At 32.8% G+C, this 17,913-nt stretch overlaps 1 protein-coding gene across 1 annotated transcript in view; it reads left to right on the top strand.

Annotated features, from left to right (window-relative positions):
• AHR (aryl hydrocarbon receptor) overlaps positions 1 to 17,913 on the top strand; it is a 49,830-nt gene that overhangs the window by 12,172 nt on the left and 19,745 nt on the right. The window contains exons 2-4 of the mRNA XM_072783892.1: positions 192 to 379; positions 14,412 to 14,515; positions 17,366 to 17,455. Of these exons, the coding sequence (XP_072639993.1) occupies positions 192 to 379; positions 14,412 to 14,515; positions 17,366 to 17,455 (382 nt within the window). The remainder of the gene's footprint in view (positions 1 to 191; positions 380 to 14,411; positions 14,516 to 17,365; positions 17,456 to 17,913) is intronic.

Raw genomic sequence — 17,913 nt, 5'->3', positions numbered from 1 at the left:
AAACATGAAGAATTTTACCCACTCCCTTGTTTTTCTTAATCAAGATACAAAGGAGCATTTTGAAAGAATTTATATTAACTTGAAGTAGATTTTAGATGTTTGTTTTATTAGAGAAATATTTGAGGAGCTATAATGCAATAGAAATGTTTGCCTCATGTATTTTATTTTGTGATATTTTGTTTATTTTTCAGTGTCAAGCCAATCCCAGCTGAAGGAATCAAGTCAAATCCTTCCAAGCGACATAGAGACCGACTTAATACAGAGTTGGACCGTTTGGCTAGTCTGCTGCCTTTTCCACAAGATGTTATTAATAAGCTGGACAAACTTTCAGTGCTTAGGCTCAGTGTCAGTTACCTAAGGGCCAAGAGCTTCTTTGATGGTAAGAAGAAGTTTTGCTTATTGCTGTATAGTAACATTTAAGTGTTCCAGATTCATTCATCAAAAAGATGGTGCCACTTAAATGACATGTGGTATCATTCTTTGAAAATCATATGCTTAAATCTTAGGCCCATATTAAGTATGTCAGTTTTTAGTTCCACTTCTCCTTCCAATTCAGTTTTTGAAAGTTTTTCTCTTTTTTTTGATGGAATAAAACACTTATACTATGACATATTTTTGCTGATTCCCTTCAATATGTTGTGTAGATATTTCATTCTTTAAAAATTATGTACACTTCTACTATTTTATGGTTACTGTGTATTTACTCCAGGAGAATAAAATCAAATTATTTTTCCAACCAAAAGAATATTTTAGTATAGGAATCAGTAGAATTGGATTTCAGTCTCCATTGTGCCATGACAAACTCTTTGTTTTTAACCCAACCAGTTAGCATCCTTGTACCTTGCTTTACTCAGCCATGAAGTTAGGGAGTTGAGCTAGCTCATGTTACCTTTCATTATTTCATAGTTGTAAAGTATTTTAAATGGAAGTTTTGCTTTGAAAATAACATTTCAGTGTATCTTCTCTTGTAAAATAATTCCTCAAATTCTCTTTTTATCTCTTTATATGTCAGAAGTAGATTTTTTTTTCCAGGAAATGTTTAGTCTTTTAAGTATATCATGTTATTTTACAAACAGTGGTAAAGAATTGTTGATAAAATCTCAATGGCCTATATCAGTGCTTTTACAGATCATAAAGGGATCTTGTTAAGATGAAGGTTCTTATTCAGTAGGTTTGGGTGTAGGCGGAGATTTTGCATTTCTAACAAGCTTTCAGATGATCCTGATACTGCTCCCCTAGACACATATAAAGATACACATTTATAATTTGTTTCTAGAATATTGCAAAAACAGTTATTTCCTCTTAGTTTTGTATTTAAATGGTTTGATTGTTTAGTCTGGGAATTTTTTTCTTTGCTATCCGCGTATGTTCTTTATTTTCCATAAAAGCTGTATCATTTAACAGTTGTAATTTGGGCAATATACGTTGATATAAGGATAATTATTTCAGGGCAGATTATATGTTTAAAGGTTCATAATGACACTTAAATTTTTTCTGGCCTATCAAGTCTTCGAATTTTCAATTTTCATCTACACCAGATCCTTCATCTTCAAGATGAGCAATGTGATATTCAGTGACGTGTGTGTACGTTTATCAACTGAATAGTCATTTTGTGATAGAGCTGAAACTAGAACCCCAGTTTCTAGATATCCTATGTTGTTTTTCCCTAACTATATCTCAGTTACTTCTCTTTTTTTTTAGAAATCATTTATTTAGCATAGTCCTAAAGACTTTACTCTGAACTGTGATTCTCAAAATGTAGTCTCCAAACAAGCAGCAATAGTATCTCACCTGGGAACTTGTTAGAAATGCCAGATCTTGGGCCCCACCCTAGACCTGCAGAATCAAACTCTGGCAAAGTGGTGGGGTTAGATGCATATGGAAGTTTAGAGTCCCTATCATAGACTCTAACCTTGAGGCTACTCCTGGCTTTGTGAAATGCTTATCCTTATCCTCAGCATTTGTTCATATGCAGTGCTTACTGCTTGACCTTGGCGGGGGGGGGGGGGGGGGGGGGCGGTCCGTAACACATAGGATGTGGTCTCTGCCCTTGGAGAGTTTATAGTCTAGAAGACAGAGATGTTATTCCTTGATTCTGGCAAAGATGAATTTATGGCAGTCATTTTGTCTTTTCATTTCCTGCTCCTCTACAATGAAAAATCAAACTATAAATGTTAAAAGAGAAAAGAATGTATAGATTATGCTCTATTTAGAAGTAATGAATCGAGATTGAAGCAACTTAGTATGTAGTTAACTGCCATTTAAGTATTAACATAATTACTGTTTTCTAGGCAGTATGTGTATATGTATGCTAATTAAGGTAATGTATGTATGTTTAATGTATAAATTTATATATAAGTGTGTATATATATATATATTTTTTTAAATCATGATTAGACATATGTGTCCTGTTCAGTACCTCAAGTAAAGAAGATTTTTAAGCCTACTTTATAAAGAATGCTGTAGGTTAGCAGGGCTCGTTATGGAGTTCTTATTAAAAATTATTTCCTTAACTCTTCATTAATGAGTTTATTTTTTTTATTTTGGTTTACTATATTTAACAGAGGATCTTATTACCCTACTTGCTTCATTCCTTCATCAATTATACTACCTTTAATCTTAGGTCCTTTGCATTACTGCTTTTAAACTTCATTGTATATCAGAATAACCTGGAAAGCCTATTAAAATTTAGCACATTCTAGGGCATGCTCCTCTTAGGCTGATTCTGTGTAGTTTCTATGTAGAACCAAGGAATCTATATTTTTCCTATGCATCCTAGATGAGTCTGCGGCAATGATTTAACTTGGCTTCAATTATGCTTGAATTAGTTAAATTTTTTTTATTTGCCTTCAGAAAGACAAATCCCAATGTACAAAATTTTAGAAAGACTATAAATGTGTTTGCTTAGTTTTCAGTGGAGTGCATACCCTAAGTATTTTCTTAGGTTGTTCAATACAGGAACAGAATTAGATGGAAGGTGAAGGAAATAATCAGTAGAAAAGATCCCATAGTCTTCTCCAGACCTCTAGTGATCTAGGAAGGCAATGCAATATTTTGAAAGGACAGAGACAGTAAATTTTTCATGGTAATTCTTAAGACCTGAACAAATACTAAATGCTGCAAATGAGGAGACTTGGAGCATGCTGACTGATGAGAATTTTTCTGTGCAGTTAAAACCACTCTCCCACTATTAGGGAAATAGTATAGTGAAGTGAAGGGAAGCTCTAAGTGAATAACAGGATGCAAACAGGGGGTGTGTGAATTCCTGCGGAAAGAACAATATAAACGAGTAATCATACAATCTTGTTAGAAAGGAAACTCAGGTTTTACTGTAACAATAGATATTTTTCCAAGAAAATACATCTATTTATTGCAAGTTTAAATAATCCAGCTTGGGTGGATCTTCTTAAACTTTGGAACCATGACTCTACTTCTATGACTGACTGAAAAGCAGCAGCGCTTAAGATTTAAGGACACAAATATTTACCCATTTCTAATTAATCCAAACATTCTGAAATATAACTATGAAGTACTTGAACAAGACTTAGTTATTTTTAATTTATGGTAAAGTTAGAAGCAGTTTCTTCTACACTACTCAATTAAAATTATTTATAATAAATTTTGTAATTCAAGATTGCACTTTATTCTAAACACTGTGCAGGTGCTGAATTCACTAAAAGGAAAAAGAGGGAGAAAAAGATTTCTGCTAATAGCTCTAATAGTGTCTCAGCAACTGTGACAAATATAGTATATGAAATCCTTTAAAGATGGACCTATTCAATATTATTAATGCAGTATTTAGCATTTTCAAGGGAAGTAAGAAGATTAGGAGTTTGTTTTGGTTTGAACTGAAGAAATAATGGAGAGAATCTTTGAATGTTTAACCCTTGAAAACTCTTGAACTGTATATATTCTAGACAATACGGAGAATCGTCAGAGAATTATTTTTCCACTTTATACTCTGTTTACACTACAGATGAAGTAATCATAAAATTTTTCACTTTTATATTACAATACCTTGATTTTTCTGGTGCACTTAAAAGTACTATATATATTGCCTGTTTCACTAATTAGAATGGAAACTCCTTGAGGATATTATGTGTACTGCTGTATTTTAAGCAGTGACTTAAAACAATGTCTGATTCATAGTAGGTATTCAATAAATATTAATTTCACTAACTTATATCTGAAAAACAATGTAAAATTCATGTTGAAATTCTAGATTATTTATTTTAAAATACAGTTCTAGAGCTTAGTTTAAGATGTAAAAATTTTGAGCAGCCTGGGTGGCTTAGCAGTTTAATGCTGCCTTCAGCCCAGGGTGTGATCCTGGAAACCCAGGATCGAATCCCATGTCGGGCTTCCAGCATGGAGCTTGCTTCTCCCTCTGCCTGTGTCTCTGCCCCTCTCTCTCCACACCCCCATCTCTCATGAATAAATAAAATCTTTTTAAAAAATGTTAAAATTTTGCTTTTCCCAGACAATCTGCTAGTAGCCAATTACAGTTATTGGTTCTATTAATAATCTTATCTTCTATCTATAAACAAAAGATGTGAGAAATATTTTATGGAATTATAGCCATAAAATTTCTTACATGGCCTCTGATTGGCTGGCTTATATAAAAACGTGTACAAGTACTTAAGAATGCAAATGTCAAAGCTACATACATCTTTTTAGGACAAATTAGTATCAACTGTACCGTTCGCAAATCAGTCCTGCCCTTTGCATTCGTTAGCTATCTCTTTGCTCCTTTGCCTTGTCTTTACGGGTATTATCTTGTTCGTGGTTCACTGGTTTCCTTCTTTGTTGGATGCTCCTTTTGTACCTCCCAGCAGTCTGGCAATCTTGGTACTTTTAAAATTTTTGTTAGCGTAGATGGAATGTGCAAATAGAACTGAGCATTTTTTAAAAAATCACTCCCTCTGTAAATTTGAAAGATTAAAAATTCCAGAAGAAGGTGATACTTTATTATTAATTTCTACACAGTGGACATATGTAGACATGTTTTAAGAATTAAAAACAGCAATATATTAATAATGAGACTAATTAAAATAGTAAAAAGCTATTTAAGTTGTATTCAGTTTCCATAGAAACATTGCTCTTCTGTGTTATCTTTTATTTTCCCCTGAAGACTTCTCAAAATTATAGATCTTTGAAGTCTCTCTGTAGAATCTTCTGTGTTTTCAGAAAATAAATACCCCAAATCCAAAATTGACGATTTCTGATGTTGGTGATTAAGCATGATAAAGTGCCACTTTTGCCTCTCAAGACGAATTAAATCAGTCCAGACTTGAGGACTGTTAAATGATCAAATGGAGCTGTGATCTGACAAGTCAGTGTGGAATTAGGTCCTGGAAATACAGTCTGAAAGGCTAAAATCTTTAACATTACATTCAAACTTTTTCACCAAATTCTAGAGTGTTAAGATTAAACCTTGTTTGCTAATTAAGAAGTGGAGCATTAAAGGAAGTCACAAAATAAGTATTTGTTGTTGCACAAAATGGGTATTAAACTCAAATACCATGTACCTCTAGAGGGAAAAATATCTAATATGTTTAAATAACTTAATGACTACGATCAATAATAATTTATTCAGGGAGACTAGGATATGCATGTTCACAACCCAGCATTTGAAATTGGTTGATACTAAGGGAACAGCCTTTTTCCTCCCGTGTTGTGTCCCTTAGTACCAGTTCAAATAGTGGACATTGGCCTTGTTGACCAATTGGAATCAGGATGGTAATGTTTTATTCTTAGAGTAATTACAGCATATAAAAAATTTTGAGTTAGATTTCATTATCACTTTATCATCATTATGTAAGTTTTAATTGTTGTTTAAATTATTATTACTTTTGGAGAGCATCCCCAAAATTTAAAATATGGAAATGACTCTTTCATATCTCTGCTGAGACACAAGTATCTCATGAGGTAGAAAAGGCAGAAAAGTTTTCTTTCAGTGAGGCAATAGTAGGGGTCAGTGGCATGTAATAGTTGTTATTTCAATGAAATAATCATAGTACATATTACATCACTAAAATATAATTATTAACTGTGAGATCTTTTACATCTTTCATTATTATATGTAAGTCCTGGGTTATTCTTTGTGACATCTTTATAATTGGGGTAAATAAATTTAATCTGTGGAAAGGAAAACTTAGAAATAAGAAGGAGATGATTTTTGTCTAGGTTTCAGGAAGCCTGACAAAAGTGAGTTTGGGGATCTGAGTTTCTAATTCCGAACTCCTGCATTATAAAGCTGTCACAGAGAACAGTTTCTGGTTAGTTTAAAAACTAAGGAACGGGGTAGCCCCAGTGGCCCAGCGGTTTAGCGCCACCTTCAGCCTGGGGTATGATCCTGGAGATCCAGGATCAAGTCCCACATCGGGCTCCCAGCATGGAGCCTGCTTCTCCCTCTGCCTGTGTCTCTCTCTCTTTCTCTCTTTCTGTCTGTCATGAATAAATAAATAAAATTAAAAAAAAAAAAAAACTAAGGAACGTAGTTCTTGAACCATTTACACTCACTTAAAATAATCACCAGTTTATAAAGTGTAGTAATATTTACATATTGGGATGTTCTAAATTCACAAAGGCTAAAAATGCTCTGAGAGGAGAGGATGACAACAGTTAATTTACATGATGGGAAGATCTAACATTTATTCGACCTCAGTGTTTACCATAGATCTTTGTTGACTTTATTTTAAATTTAAAAAATATCCACGCTCTTTTCTTGATCTTCCTTTTTTAGTTATTTAACAGCTCCCTTCCAGTTCATTAGGTTTTCAAAAGAGAGCTATTGTGTTTATTCATCTTCAGTTTGTGTGTTTCTCTAGATTTCGATCCTGTTTTGGTATCCGTGTAACACAGAACACTATCTTGAGAAGCATATATGCAAAGAATGAGCTTGAACAAGCAGAGAAATGAATTAAATAAAAAGCCCTTTTGAGCATTTAAGTTTTATAAAGTTTAATAGGTTTATATGTGTGCTTTTCATTCATGGAATTTGTATGCTTAATTTCATCTGCATTGCTATAATTTTTAAGTTACTGAACACTAAGTAGTTTATAAACTTTCAGTATAACTCTATCACAGCAAATGTGATTTCTTAATTCTAGACATGTCTATAGTAGGTTTATTTGCCCAAAATATGAACACATTTGAAATCATCATATGTATTGAGTTTCTTTTGTCTATGGTATTATCTACTTTATTGTAATTGAGCCATATTTTCCAGAATTCACATTCTAAAACAAAACTCATTATAACATTCATGATAGCTTCCATAACTAAAACTATAAAATTTAATGATTCTTTTAATTAAAAAAAAAAGATTTTATTTATTCATGAGAGACACAGAGAGAGGCAGAGACATAGGCAGAGGGAGAAGTAAGCTCCCTGAGTGGAGCCTGATATGGGACTCAATCCAGGACCCCGGGATCATGTTCTGAGCCAAAGGTAGATGCTCAACTACTGAGCTGCCCAGGGACCCCAACATTTTTCTGTTTTAAACTAAGATTGACCATGAACAGGTTCAGATGATCATAAATTGATACCTTTAGTTGTCTTTTTTTTTTTAAAGGAGGATTACCATTGAGGTAATATTAAAGCCGGCTAACTTATAGCATTTTTTCCCCTTTTCCACCCCAAGTAAGGATTTTAAATGTCTATAGTTAATTTGATTTTTTTGTGTGGCTTTGTTATCTGGTTAATGGAAATCTACAACATCTTCCTGTTACAGAATTTTAAAAAGTGTATTCACATAGAGTAGAGAATTAATCACTTTAAAGCCTGTAATGAAATGCAGTTATATTACCACTAATCATTTTATTTAATAATCAGGTTTATATGTTATTTTTAAATCATGCTCTTACAGCTTTTCTACTTTCGGACTAACCATTTTTAGTCAGTAGTTCAAATTCATTTATTTGTTCATAGCTGGAGATTTAGATTTTGGAGTCATTATAATATAGTGGGAATAATATTCTAAATCATAAAGTGAATAAAATATTCCAGAGACCACATAGAATAAGAGGAGAAATACCAGAGATGAGATGTTTTAAGGATGAGCAGAGGTGGAAGAAAGCAAATCTGTATATATATGGAATATAGAACTCTTCTGAGGTGACAGTTTGCTTAAGGATGCCTTCATTTGGTGTTTCAAGTTCTTGAATTAGAGGGTCAAAAGAAGATTGCACATGAAAATATAAACTAAAATGAAATTAAAGTCCATACAGAAAAATCATAGTATTACAGGAGTAATATTATGGTCCTTGATTGTCCTTAGAGGCCAGGAAACCATTCAGGTGTTTGCAGTGGGAGGTTGAGAAAGGAAACAAGCAGTCACATTGAATCAATTTAGCCTAAAATTGTATTTAATTATTCTGGTTTCTTCTAGCCTTAAATTTTCTCATATGGTGTGAGGTGCCTTTTATGGTCAGTTTTACAGATATTCTTTTGTCAGCTGGATTCTTGATAGTATCCAGTGTTATGTGTCTGGTCTCTATGTTAGGGAGGTTCCTTCTCTGTATCTTAGGATGGTGGAGGGAGATTGTCATCTAACAAAAGCACTGGTAGACAGGAGACAGAGAGACTAATCCTGTGGCCTTTGATATGACCTTTAACCTCACTGTTGCTCAGGGTCTTTATCTTCTCAGCATGGACAGTAAGAATGCTTGCTTGCCCCAGGTTTTAAGTTTGTGGTAGATTTACCCTAAAAATATGAGATGTGTGAAGTCAATTTTATAATTAAAATTGTTACATAAATTATAATTATTTCTTGTGGAATAGTGATATTTTACTTATTTTCATGGATGATTTTGTGGTCATTGTTCAATACGCATAGAGGCCTTTCAGACCATTCATATCATATCATCTGACAATCTCTTGAATTCATTTTGTATTTTGATTTAGAGATGGAAATTTGCTAATAAATTTTTTAGCTTTATAGCATAATATGTAATAATTTATATCCCCATATTTCATTTTTCAGAAGTGGCACACACTCAAATCTAGAAAATCTGTTCAGGGAAATGTGACATGGCTTGCTTTGGTGAAGATATAAACAGGGCAGTGTGCTACTTGTTCTATTTGTATACATACAGTATTTTTGTTATTTTTTGTTTCATTCTTGAATTATGTGCTTCTTTTTTATCTTTATAAAATTGGCATTGAGTTATTTCCTGAAGACATTCATATTAAGAGCACTCTTTAAGTAGAGGAATGATAATTTTAGAAAATAATAAGGGAATGAGATCTGGAACATTTATAAGTTATTTCCAAAATTATGAATTTCCAATAGTGCAAACTGTAAGCCCCCATCCTAAACCTCCTAAATCAGAAATTTTAGAGGGTGAAGTCCAGCAACAGGTATTAATAGCCATAGCTTTCCTGGCGATTCTAATGTCTGAAATTTTGAGAATCACTGCTCTACTTGATTAAATTCTGCTACAGAATGCAATTTGAATTCCACTCTTGTATGTGTGGAAAGCTCAGTGCAACTCATTCCCCACTGAAAAGGTAAACTAAGCTGCTGTTGGTTTTGCTAATTCAGAGACCTAATATAGTTACAATAGAATTGTGTATAAATGTAAAACTGGGAAAATGTTAAGCAGATATAGGTCTAACTTTTAAGGACTTACTCAGCTTTAAAATGATGTTTTTCAGATTTGCTAAAAAGAGAGTAAACTACCAGTTATGCAACCTACATTCATTCATAAAGATACAGACTAACATTTGCATGTTTAAAAACTGAATTTACTTTTATTCTGCCTTAGTGATTAGTAATTTCTAGGTAGAAAAAAAAATCTGTCAGTATCATCAGAAACTACTGCGTAAACTGTGTAGACCTAATCTTTGTGTCCTGGAAATTGAGAATATAGTACAGTTTTCTTTAATTTCAGTTTCTTCCTTCTTCTCCCCAAAGGAACACTTCATTTACAAACACCAAAATCTTTGTGTTGAAATCTCTCTCTCTCTCTCTCACCCCCAAGTATTTAGAAGAACTCTCATTAGGTACACTTAATATATTATTTGGAAATTATTTGTAAATACTGATTATACTAGACTAATCTAGGGGTGTTTTCCTTATATTCAAGAAATACTGCATTACCTAACCCTTTGTAACTTATAGAAGTTTATGTGGTTGAATTTTATAATGATAGCTGTGCTCTCTTGTATGCTTATATCAATGTGAGAATGGAATTTAACTTTTTCTGCCAGAAGTAATAAAGGGGATGATAAATGTTATTATAAAATAAATTGAATTTATATCAACACAAGAAGATTTAAAAGTCTTATGCTTTTTCCTGGCAAGATATTTACCATGTCATCTTTCTGTTTAATTGCAAATTGCAGTAACATACAAAATATAGTTTACTACATGCCAATATTTCTTCCTAGTGAATTTTTCTGTTGAACAATTTGGAGCATGTTTTTCAAAGAGGAAATATTTGGCTTGTAGGGAGAAGTGGAAATCCAAGCTTAGATGTCTAAGGAAGGAAAGTGTCATATAGGAAACAGTTATGGTTAAATACTTGAGGGAGTAAGACTTGAATCACTTGGTAAAATGACTATTTGATAATATTCTGGTAATATTTATACTCTGGTTTCCTTCATCAATTAGATTAAATGCTTGTGTAATTCCTTCATTGATCTCAATGAGGAAATAGTTGAAATATTTCAGTGCTTTATTATCTTAATATTCCACAGACTGTTTAAACTCAGGTCTTTATACTTTGGAAGGTGTAGTGTTCTTGCAGGTGGGGAGGATTTTAATAAATGTCTGTTTATTACAGCAAATGCTTCTCAAGTAGCAGAATTGGTTGTGACTTACTTTCTGATATTACATTTTGTTTCTATGAAGTGTCATATATTTAACTCCAGTGATGTAATGTTTCAAGTATCCGTGCATCTGATTATGTGTATAATTTTTATAACTTACAGCTGTGAAGTACTTTCAAATTTTTGTTGTATAGGCATCATAGCAGTCCTGATACTCATTTTTTCGTGTCATCTTTTCATAATGATTTGAGGGTATATCAACTCAGCTGTCCTGGGCTGTAAATTATGTATTCCATTTGTTACTCAGGTACCCTGCCTCTTATTTTAGCCCTAAAAAGAATTTGTCTGCAGAAGTATCATTGTCCTCAAGTACAGATGAAGTCCAACAGGTGGTTAATAATAACTTGAACACATAGGGTCAGGCTATCTGGGTTTGATCTAGGCTCCACTACTTCAAACTCTGACCTGGAGACAGTTTCTTCATCTGAGTCTCAGTTTCATTGAAAGGACAAAATAATACCAGTCTGATAGGATATTATTATAAAGATTAAAAAGATCTAATATATAGAAACTTCTTGGTATATGGAATGTGTTCAGTAAGTGTCACATATTATTATTAAGGAAGTTATTTAAGGCCACTTAAGTGGTAGGAAGTACACTGGTAATAGTACTCCACATTCATATTACTCTTCTGTTGCTGTCTAACCGAGGCTAGAAATATATACGTGGAAGTGACTAGTATTAAGGTAGTTCTAGCAATTTTAAGAAGGGAGAGGTAGTGGGTATGAGGTCAGATAGAGGATAAACTTAGTGGAAGGGCAGAAATTGCCTAGTATGGGTCAAGAGGCTCAGACATAGATAAGATTTCTAAAAAGTCACAGTAGTATATTTTTAAAAAGAATGTGAAGGGAATTCATCTTTCCTAGACTCATCTTTGCACAGTATTTACTTAAATCCTTTACTAATTATTAACTTTAAACATAAGAGCAACAGAAATATTTTTAGAAGAACTCTCCATTGATCTTTCTTTAAAATGTGCCTGTTGCTTTTCCCTTACACATATTAAATATTTACCTCCCAACATTTACAGTTGTAAGCATTGGTGTTGAAAAAGAGTTTCTTCTCTTTATTTTTTCTTTCAAGTTCCTGTAATACTTTAATGAAATCCCATTCAGCTACTTAATGTTTCTGACATTCTTCTCTAGTCATTTATTTTCCATAATTTATATTCCCAACTAAAGGCAGAGTCTGTTTGATGTCCATTTATGTTGGCCAGTATCCCCAATACAGGGTCAGAAACAAATCATAGATTATTCTGAGATGAATGATCTTGGTGGTCCAGTAACTCTAGCTGGAACTGACATCAATTCTATTAATTAGAAATTCATTTTAAAAGATTCCTAATATGATAATTTAGACATTTCAAAATTTGATACTAGTAACATCTACCCATTTTTACAATTACTTTGCTGCTTTTTACAATGTGAGGGTTTTGTTGTTTTCTTTTTAATGGTGCATCTTACTGACATATGGTAACCCTTAAATGGTGCCTCATACTGGAGCTTTTAAAAAGTAAGAGAGTGTAGATAACCCTGACATTGTGAGCTTTTAATGCATTTAAACAAATTTGGCCGTTAGAAAGCAAGCAGCAGCAGAATAGGAAGGGAGAAGAGACCTTTTTTCTCTTGTCTCTTTCAATGAAGATGAAAGCATTTCCTTTGGTCCTGATTAACTGTTAGATCAATTTATGTACCTCAATTTTTTTTTTTTTTTGCCCTAAGGAAATATGTTCTCTGGCCTTTTGAAATTGTTACAGAGGCCAAACTTTTGGCCTCTTTAAAAGAAGTATGTTTCAGGTTCTGCAAAGGCAAGAACTTGGCATAAGATTGCAGTGTGACACATGCACTGATTTACCAGAAAATATATTTCAGCATGAAAATGTGTTATGTGTGAAGCTTTACTCAAACTGAGAGAAAATCTGGTTATTAGTAAATCTAGTTTTCCACTGAACCAGATTATCTTTGGCACAATAGAAATCTAATGAAATAAGTCTTAAAAAGAATATTAAAGTCTGTGCTTTTTTTCTTTTTTTTTTTTTAAGATTTTACTTATTTATTCGTGAGAGACACACACACAGAGAGAGAGAGAGAGAGAGAGAGAGAGGGGCAGAGACACAGGCAGAGGGATAAGGAGGCTCCATGCAGGGAGCCCCACGTGGGACTCGATCCCGGGTCTCCAGGATCAGGCCCTAAACCACTAAGCCACTGGGGCTGCCCTCAAAGTCAATGTTATTTAATGATTTCTCGTATTTAAATATTGATGTTTAAAAACAGATCAGGAAATGGAAATACATTGTGATTTTATAAAAAAGGCTATACTTTTTAACAAACTAGCCTATAGGATCTGGGAAACACTGCTAATAAAGTTACCATTTATTGAACTTCTGAGCTGCCATATGCCAGGAACTTCACATATATTCTCATTATTCTTCAGAATAACCGAGCAACATGGTTTTTTTGGTTTTTGTTTTCAATTACCAGTTCACGTTTTGGGACATAGGCTCAGAAAGCCTACACATTTAGTAAATGGCAAAGCTAAGATTTGAACTTCATTCTGTCACTTACCAATATTAAATGAAATGATATTTGAGAGTGCTTGGAAAAATTCTAAGTAAGTACACAATAGCTCTTACTACTCTTCAGTTGTGTTGCCTCCCAGACTATACAAGACACACACACACACACACACACACACACACACACACACACACACACATGAGATAAAGAAGAGAGATGACAGAGAAGGAGAGAGAGTGTTATAACCTGCTACCTCCAGGAGTAAGCATCCTGCCATGGCATCAGACTTCCCCTTATATATATAATCCACAAGCAGTTAGAAGATAATAATGGAGAAGCCACTTTAAGAAACGGAATATGTAGAAATAAACATAAAAGTTAATATGCAAATCTTTTTTGTGAACAATTTCAAAATACTCTAGTGGGACAAAAAATACAGATTTAAACAAAAGGAAGAACATGTTCTTGGATAGAATGATTCAAAATCATAAAGATGTTAATTCTTCGTGTGTTGATTTACAAATTTAACAAGACTCTAGTAACAATACTACTTGCTTTTTACTCTAAAGCTAGACAGAAGGATTCTAACCTTAATGGAAATATATTTCTTAATAAGGCTGATAGTTGATTCTTCCTCCTCACCACTATATGTTCACTGTTTAGGTATGTATATATTGATAGTAAAATCATTTTTACAGGTCATGTTCTGAGGAACCTTATAAGTAAATGAGTAAGAGTGGGGAGAGTTTTTATAGCAGCACCATGCAGTTCTTTAAAACTCTTAAGTTACATGCCAAAAATCCTATTGAGCTCATCACAAATTATTTTTAATACTTTATTTTTTAATAAATTATTTATTGGTAATTATTTTTAGCAATCTGTCCACTGATTTGGAAACCACTTATTCACAAAGGATTATACTTAGTCATTCTAGTACTAGTGGACAGTATTTCACATTGTGTCTCTGTTAGGTATATGGAGATTTTCCATTATAGCCCTTTGAAGTCACTTACTTGAAAAACTACTTACTATATCATTGCTTTTCCCTTTTCTGCATAGTTGCATTACAGTCCTCCCCAACTGACAGAAATGAAGTCCAGGAAAACTGTAGAACAAAATTCAGAGAAGGTCTGCATCTGCAAGAAGGAGAATTCTTATTACAGGTAAATTTTAGTAAATGTAGTTTCTCATAATAAAGACATGGTAAATGAAAGATTAATGAATCAGTCTTTTAGTTACTCCAGTTTATTTAGAACTTACCCAGTATTTCATGTCACTTCATCTGAACTGCAATAGTGGTGTTGTGTCGCTAGTATGTGAAAAAATGTAATTGTATCAAGTAGATTAGAAGTCTACTTAGCGATTTCCCTGTTGTATTTCTTTAACTAGAAAGAACTCCTAGATTATTTCAAAGGTTCTCATTTAAGACATTGAATTTACATACGCTTTTTCAGGAGTACCACTTTATTAAAACAGTTAATTACATTTACTTAATAGTTCAGTATTGCTCCTAAACTAAATTTCATTTTTCATTATGTTCTTATAACTGTATTGTCTCTTAGCTACGTCATGTCGTATCAACATGCTAAAGTTTTTTCTCAACAACTAGAAGCACTAATTTTTGCTTTAGAACTCAGAGAGTTTTTAGATTTGTTTGTAAAACTATTTTATTTTTTTTCACTCTATTTTTTGGAACTGATACGATGTTTAATTCTCATCTAAAATTCTCAGGTATTTATTTTGCTGAAAAAAAAAAAAAGGATAGAATGAAGATGTGTGCTGTGCTATGTGCTATTACTATTATGTGATCATTTTCAATTCCATCCAGTGAACAGAGTAAAGAACTTAGTTTCCTTTTGTGACAGAAAGTAGCTGCAACTTTTACTAACTCCTTTAATTCATTCTGAAAATGTTTATGTGTAACTCAATAATTTTAACATTCTTTATTATTTTTGTAATGGTGAAAATTAACTTTTGCTCCCATTAGGTTAAACAAATTAAATGTATTCAAGCATGAGTCCTCTTCCTGGCCCTGGCTGAGGATCTTTATTTATATAATAGCTTCAAACGTAAAGACTCCTTATTCAGGTCATAGGAAAACATTTTTATAATTGCTGCTTTATATGATTAAACACACACCTCGGGTTCTGGAGTAAAGTAATAAGGAAGTCCTACACTTCAAGAGAAAATAAACAAATATGGAATGATTAACATTTGATAAAGCAGTTTAAATTATGGGCCAATGATTTTTTCCCTCCTAGAATATTTAGGCAAATTGTATGCATATACTATGTCAAGGACAGAGAATAAAAATGATATTAATGCAAGACTAGTATTATTTTTTAATTTTCTGAAAATTGGAAACATTTAGGTATTTAAAGTAAATGCATCTGTTACAAATTATGTTGGATATCACTTGTAAATTAGTTTCAAATAGGAAGCATCGCATATTATATGATTTGCTAGGACCCAGTTGGCTGGATCTCTTCTGAAACAGATGATCAAGAACATTGTAGACATATGAAAAATGGTGTATTTCATTACATACAGTTGCCATAATGACATCTAACTATACTTTCAACATGTGGTTATCAACCAAGTATCCCTAAGGCATAGAGAATGTTTCCAGAGATACAATATACTACTTGCCATGACACTTTTAATGAGAAATCATTTCCTTTAGTTTTAACAAAGGAGATAAAGAAAATGTTACATCGTGTTTTATTACGAAAAATTTAAAATACTTTCAAGCTTAGCTTAAATTCATTAGTATTATATAAGGTTTAAAAATAAAAATGACTTTCTCGGGCAGCCCAGGTGGCTCAGCGGTTTAGCGCTGCCTTCAGCCTGGGGTGTGATCCTGGAGTCCCGGGATCGAGTCCCACGTGGGGCTCCCTGCATGGAGCCTGCTTCTCCCTCTGCCTGTGTCTCTGCATCTCTTTCTCTCTCTGTGTGTGTTTCTCATGTATAATAAACAAAATCTTTTTAAAAAAAATGACTTTCTCTTTTCATTATCCATCATTTATTTCAGTCATTTTCATTTGTTTAATCATCTTCTGCCTGCTGCTATTTACTATCATGCCTATTAGAATCTACAGCTTCATTTTTGAGTTAACAGAAGTTGAAACCATAAATAACACTATCAGTTGCAACTTATTTCTCTCATATTAAATAGTAAGTGAACCTCATCATGATTTTCAGATAAGTAGGGCAAATCTTTGTGACTAATACTAAAGAATAATAATCTCTTTCATTAATATGTAATTAACATATTCTGTTTGTTCACTAATAATTCAATATAAGTAATAACCTTCTTCCAAATAGTATTTAAGATCTTTTGAGAGATACATAAAATTGGCATGCATATATTCTTTTTAAAGGCTTTTTTGTTTTATTTTTGACAATTAACATTTGTCTAAAAGCTTGTGATACTGTATCTTAAATTATCTTTGTGCTTTCTGGCATAAGGAGTTTATTGGAAAGTACTAAATTCATTTCACTGTTTGAACAATCATGACTCTCCACAAAAGAAAATGCATATCATCAATGGATACTCTTCTCTATAAAAAAAGATATTTCAGAAGGAAAAAAATACAAAATTGGGTGTAACTGCTAACTGAAATTTAAGACTATTTAATTTTGAAGGTGTTATTAAACATTTCAGTTCCCGGTGGGTGCCACCACCATTCATTTGAGGGCATTCACCAGTACTATAGCTATGATCTCTGAACACCCAAAGCATGAGGAAAAAGAAACCAGTTTTTTATTGAAGTTACTGTGATTGAACATTAAGTTTAGCTGTCAGCTTTTCCTTACCTAAATCAAAAGGTATAAATAGATTCTTTTCATTCCACAGTATATGGTATATCTGTGTTTATGAGATGTTATCATTTTAGCCATTTTAAAGAGAGATTTTTCAGCAATAAAAGTGATAACCGTAACTGAAGTCAGTTTATGAGTGGCAATATTGTTATTTAGTCACATTACTAATTTTATAATCTTTTTCCTTGTAGGCTCTGAATGGCTTTGTGCTGGTTGTCACCACAGATGCTTTGGTCTTTTATGCTTCTTCTACCATACAAGATTACCTAGGGTTTCAGCAGGTAAGTATATTTTTCTCAAGCCATGCAAAAAAAATTTTTTTTGGAGAATTAACTCTACTTTTTACGTATCGTATGTTTTAGGGACATAAAAGATAATTTGTATATATAAAATATCAATCAAAATATGCTTTAAAGTAAAAATATATTTTTAGCTAAAATTTTTATACTATTAATTTACTACAAGAAAATTTACAATTTTCTTAAATATTTATGAGATTCATACATATTGTGTTTCATCTTACACTTATTAAAGACTCTTATATATAAGAAACATTCAGGTTAGGGGCAGATACACTTTGGATGGGGGGCAGACAAGGGAATATTTGCCATCCCATTAGTTATGGATACCGGAGGGCATACGGCAACTGTGAAGTGAATGAAGTGATATGTAAAGGTACAGGCAAAGTATCATAGCTTAAACCTTTAATTCTGTCTTAAGCTGATAATGGAAACTTTCC

This window comes from Canis lupus, chromosome 18, assembly GCF_048164855.1.
Source record: "Canis lupus baileyi chromosome 18, mCanLup2.hap1, whole genome shotgun sequence".
Lineage (NCBI taxonomy): Eukaryota > Metazoa > Chordata > Mammalia > Carnivora > Canidae > Canis > Canis lupus.
The sequence above is the reverse complement of the archived record's forward strand: the minus strand, read 5'-3'. Positions and strand labels throughout refer to the sequence as shown.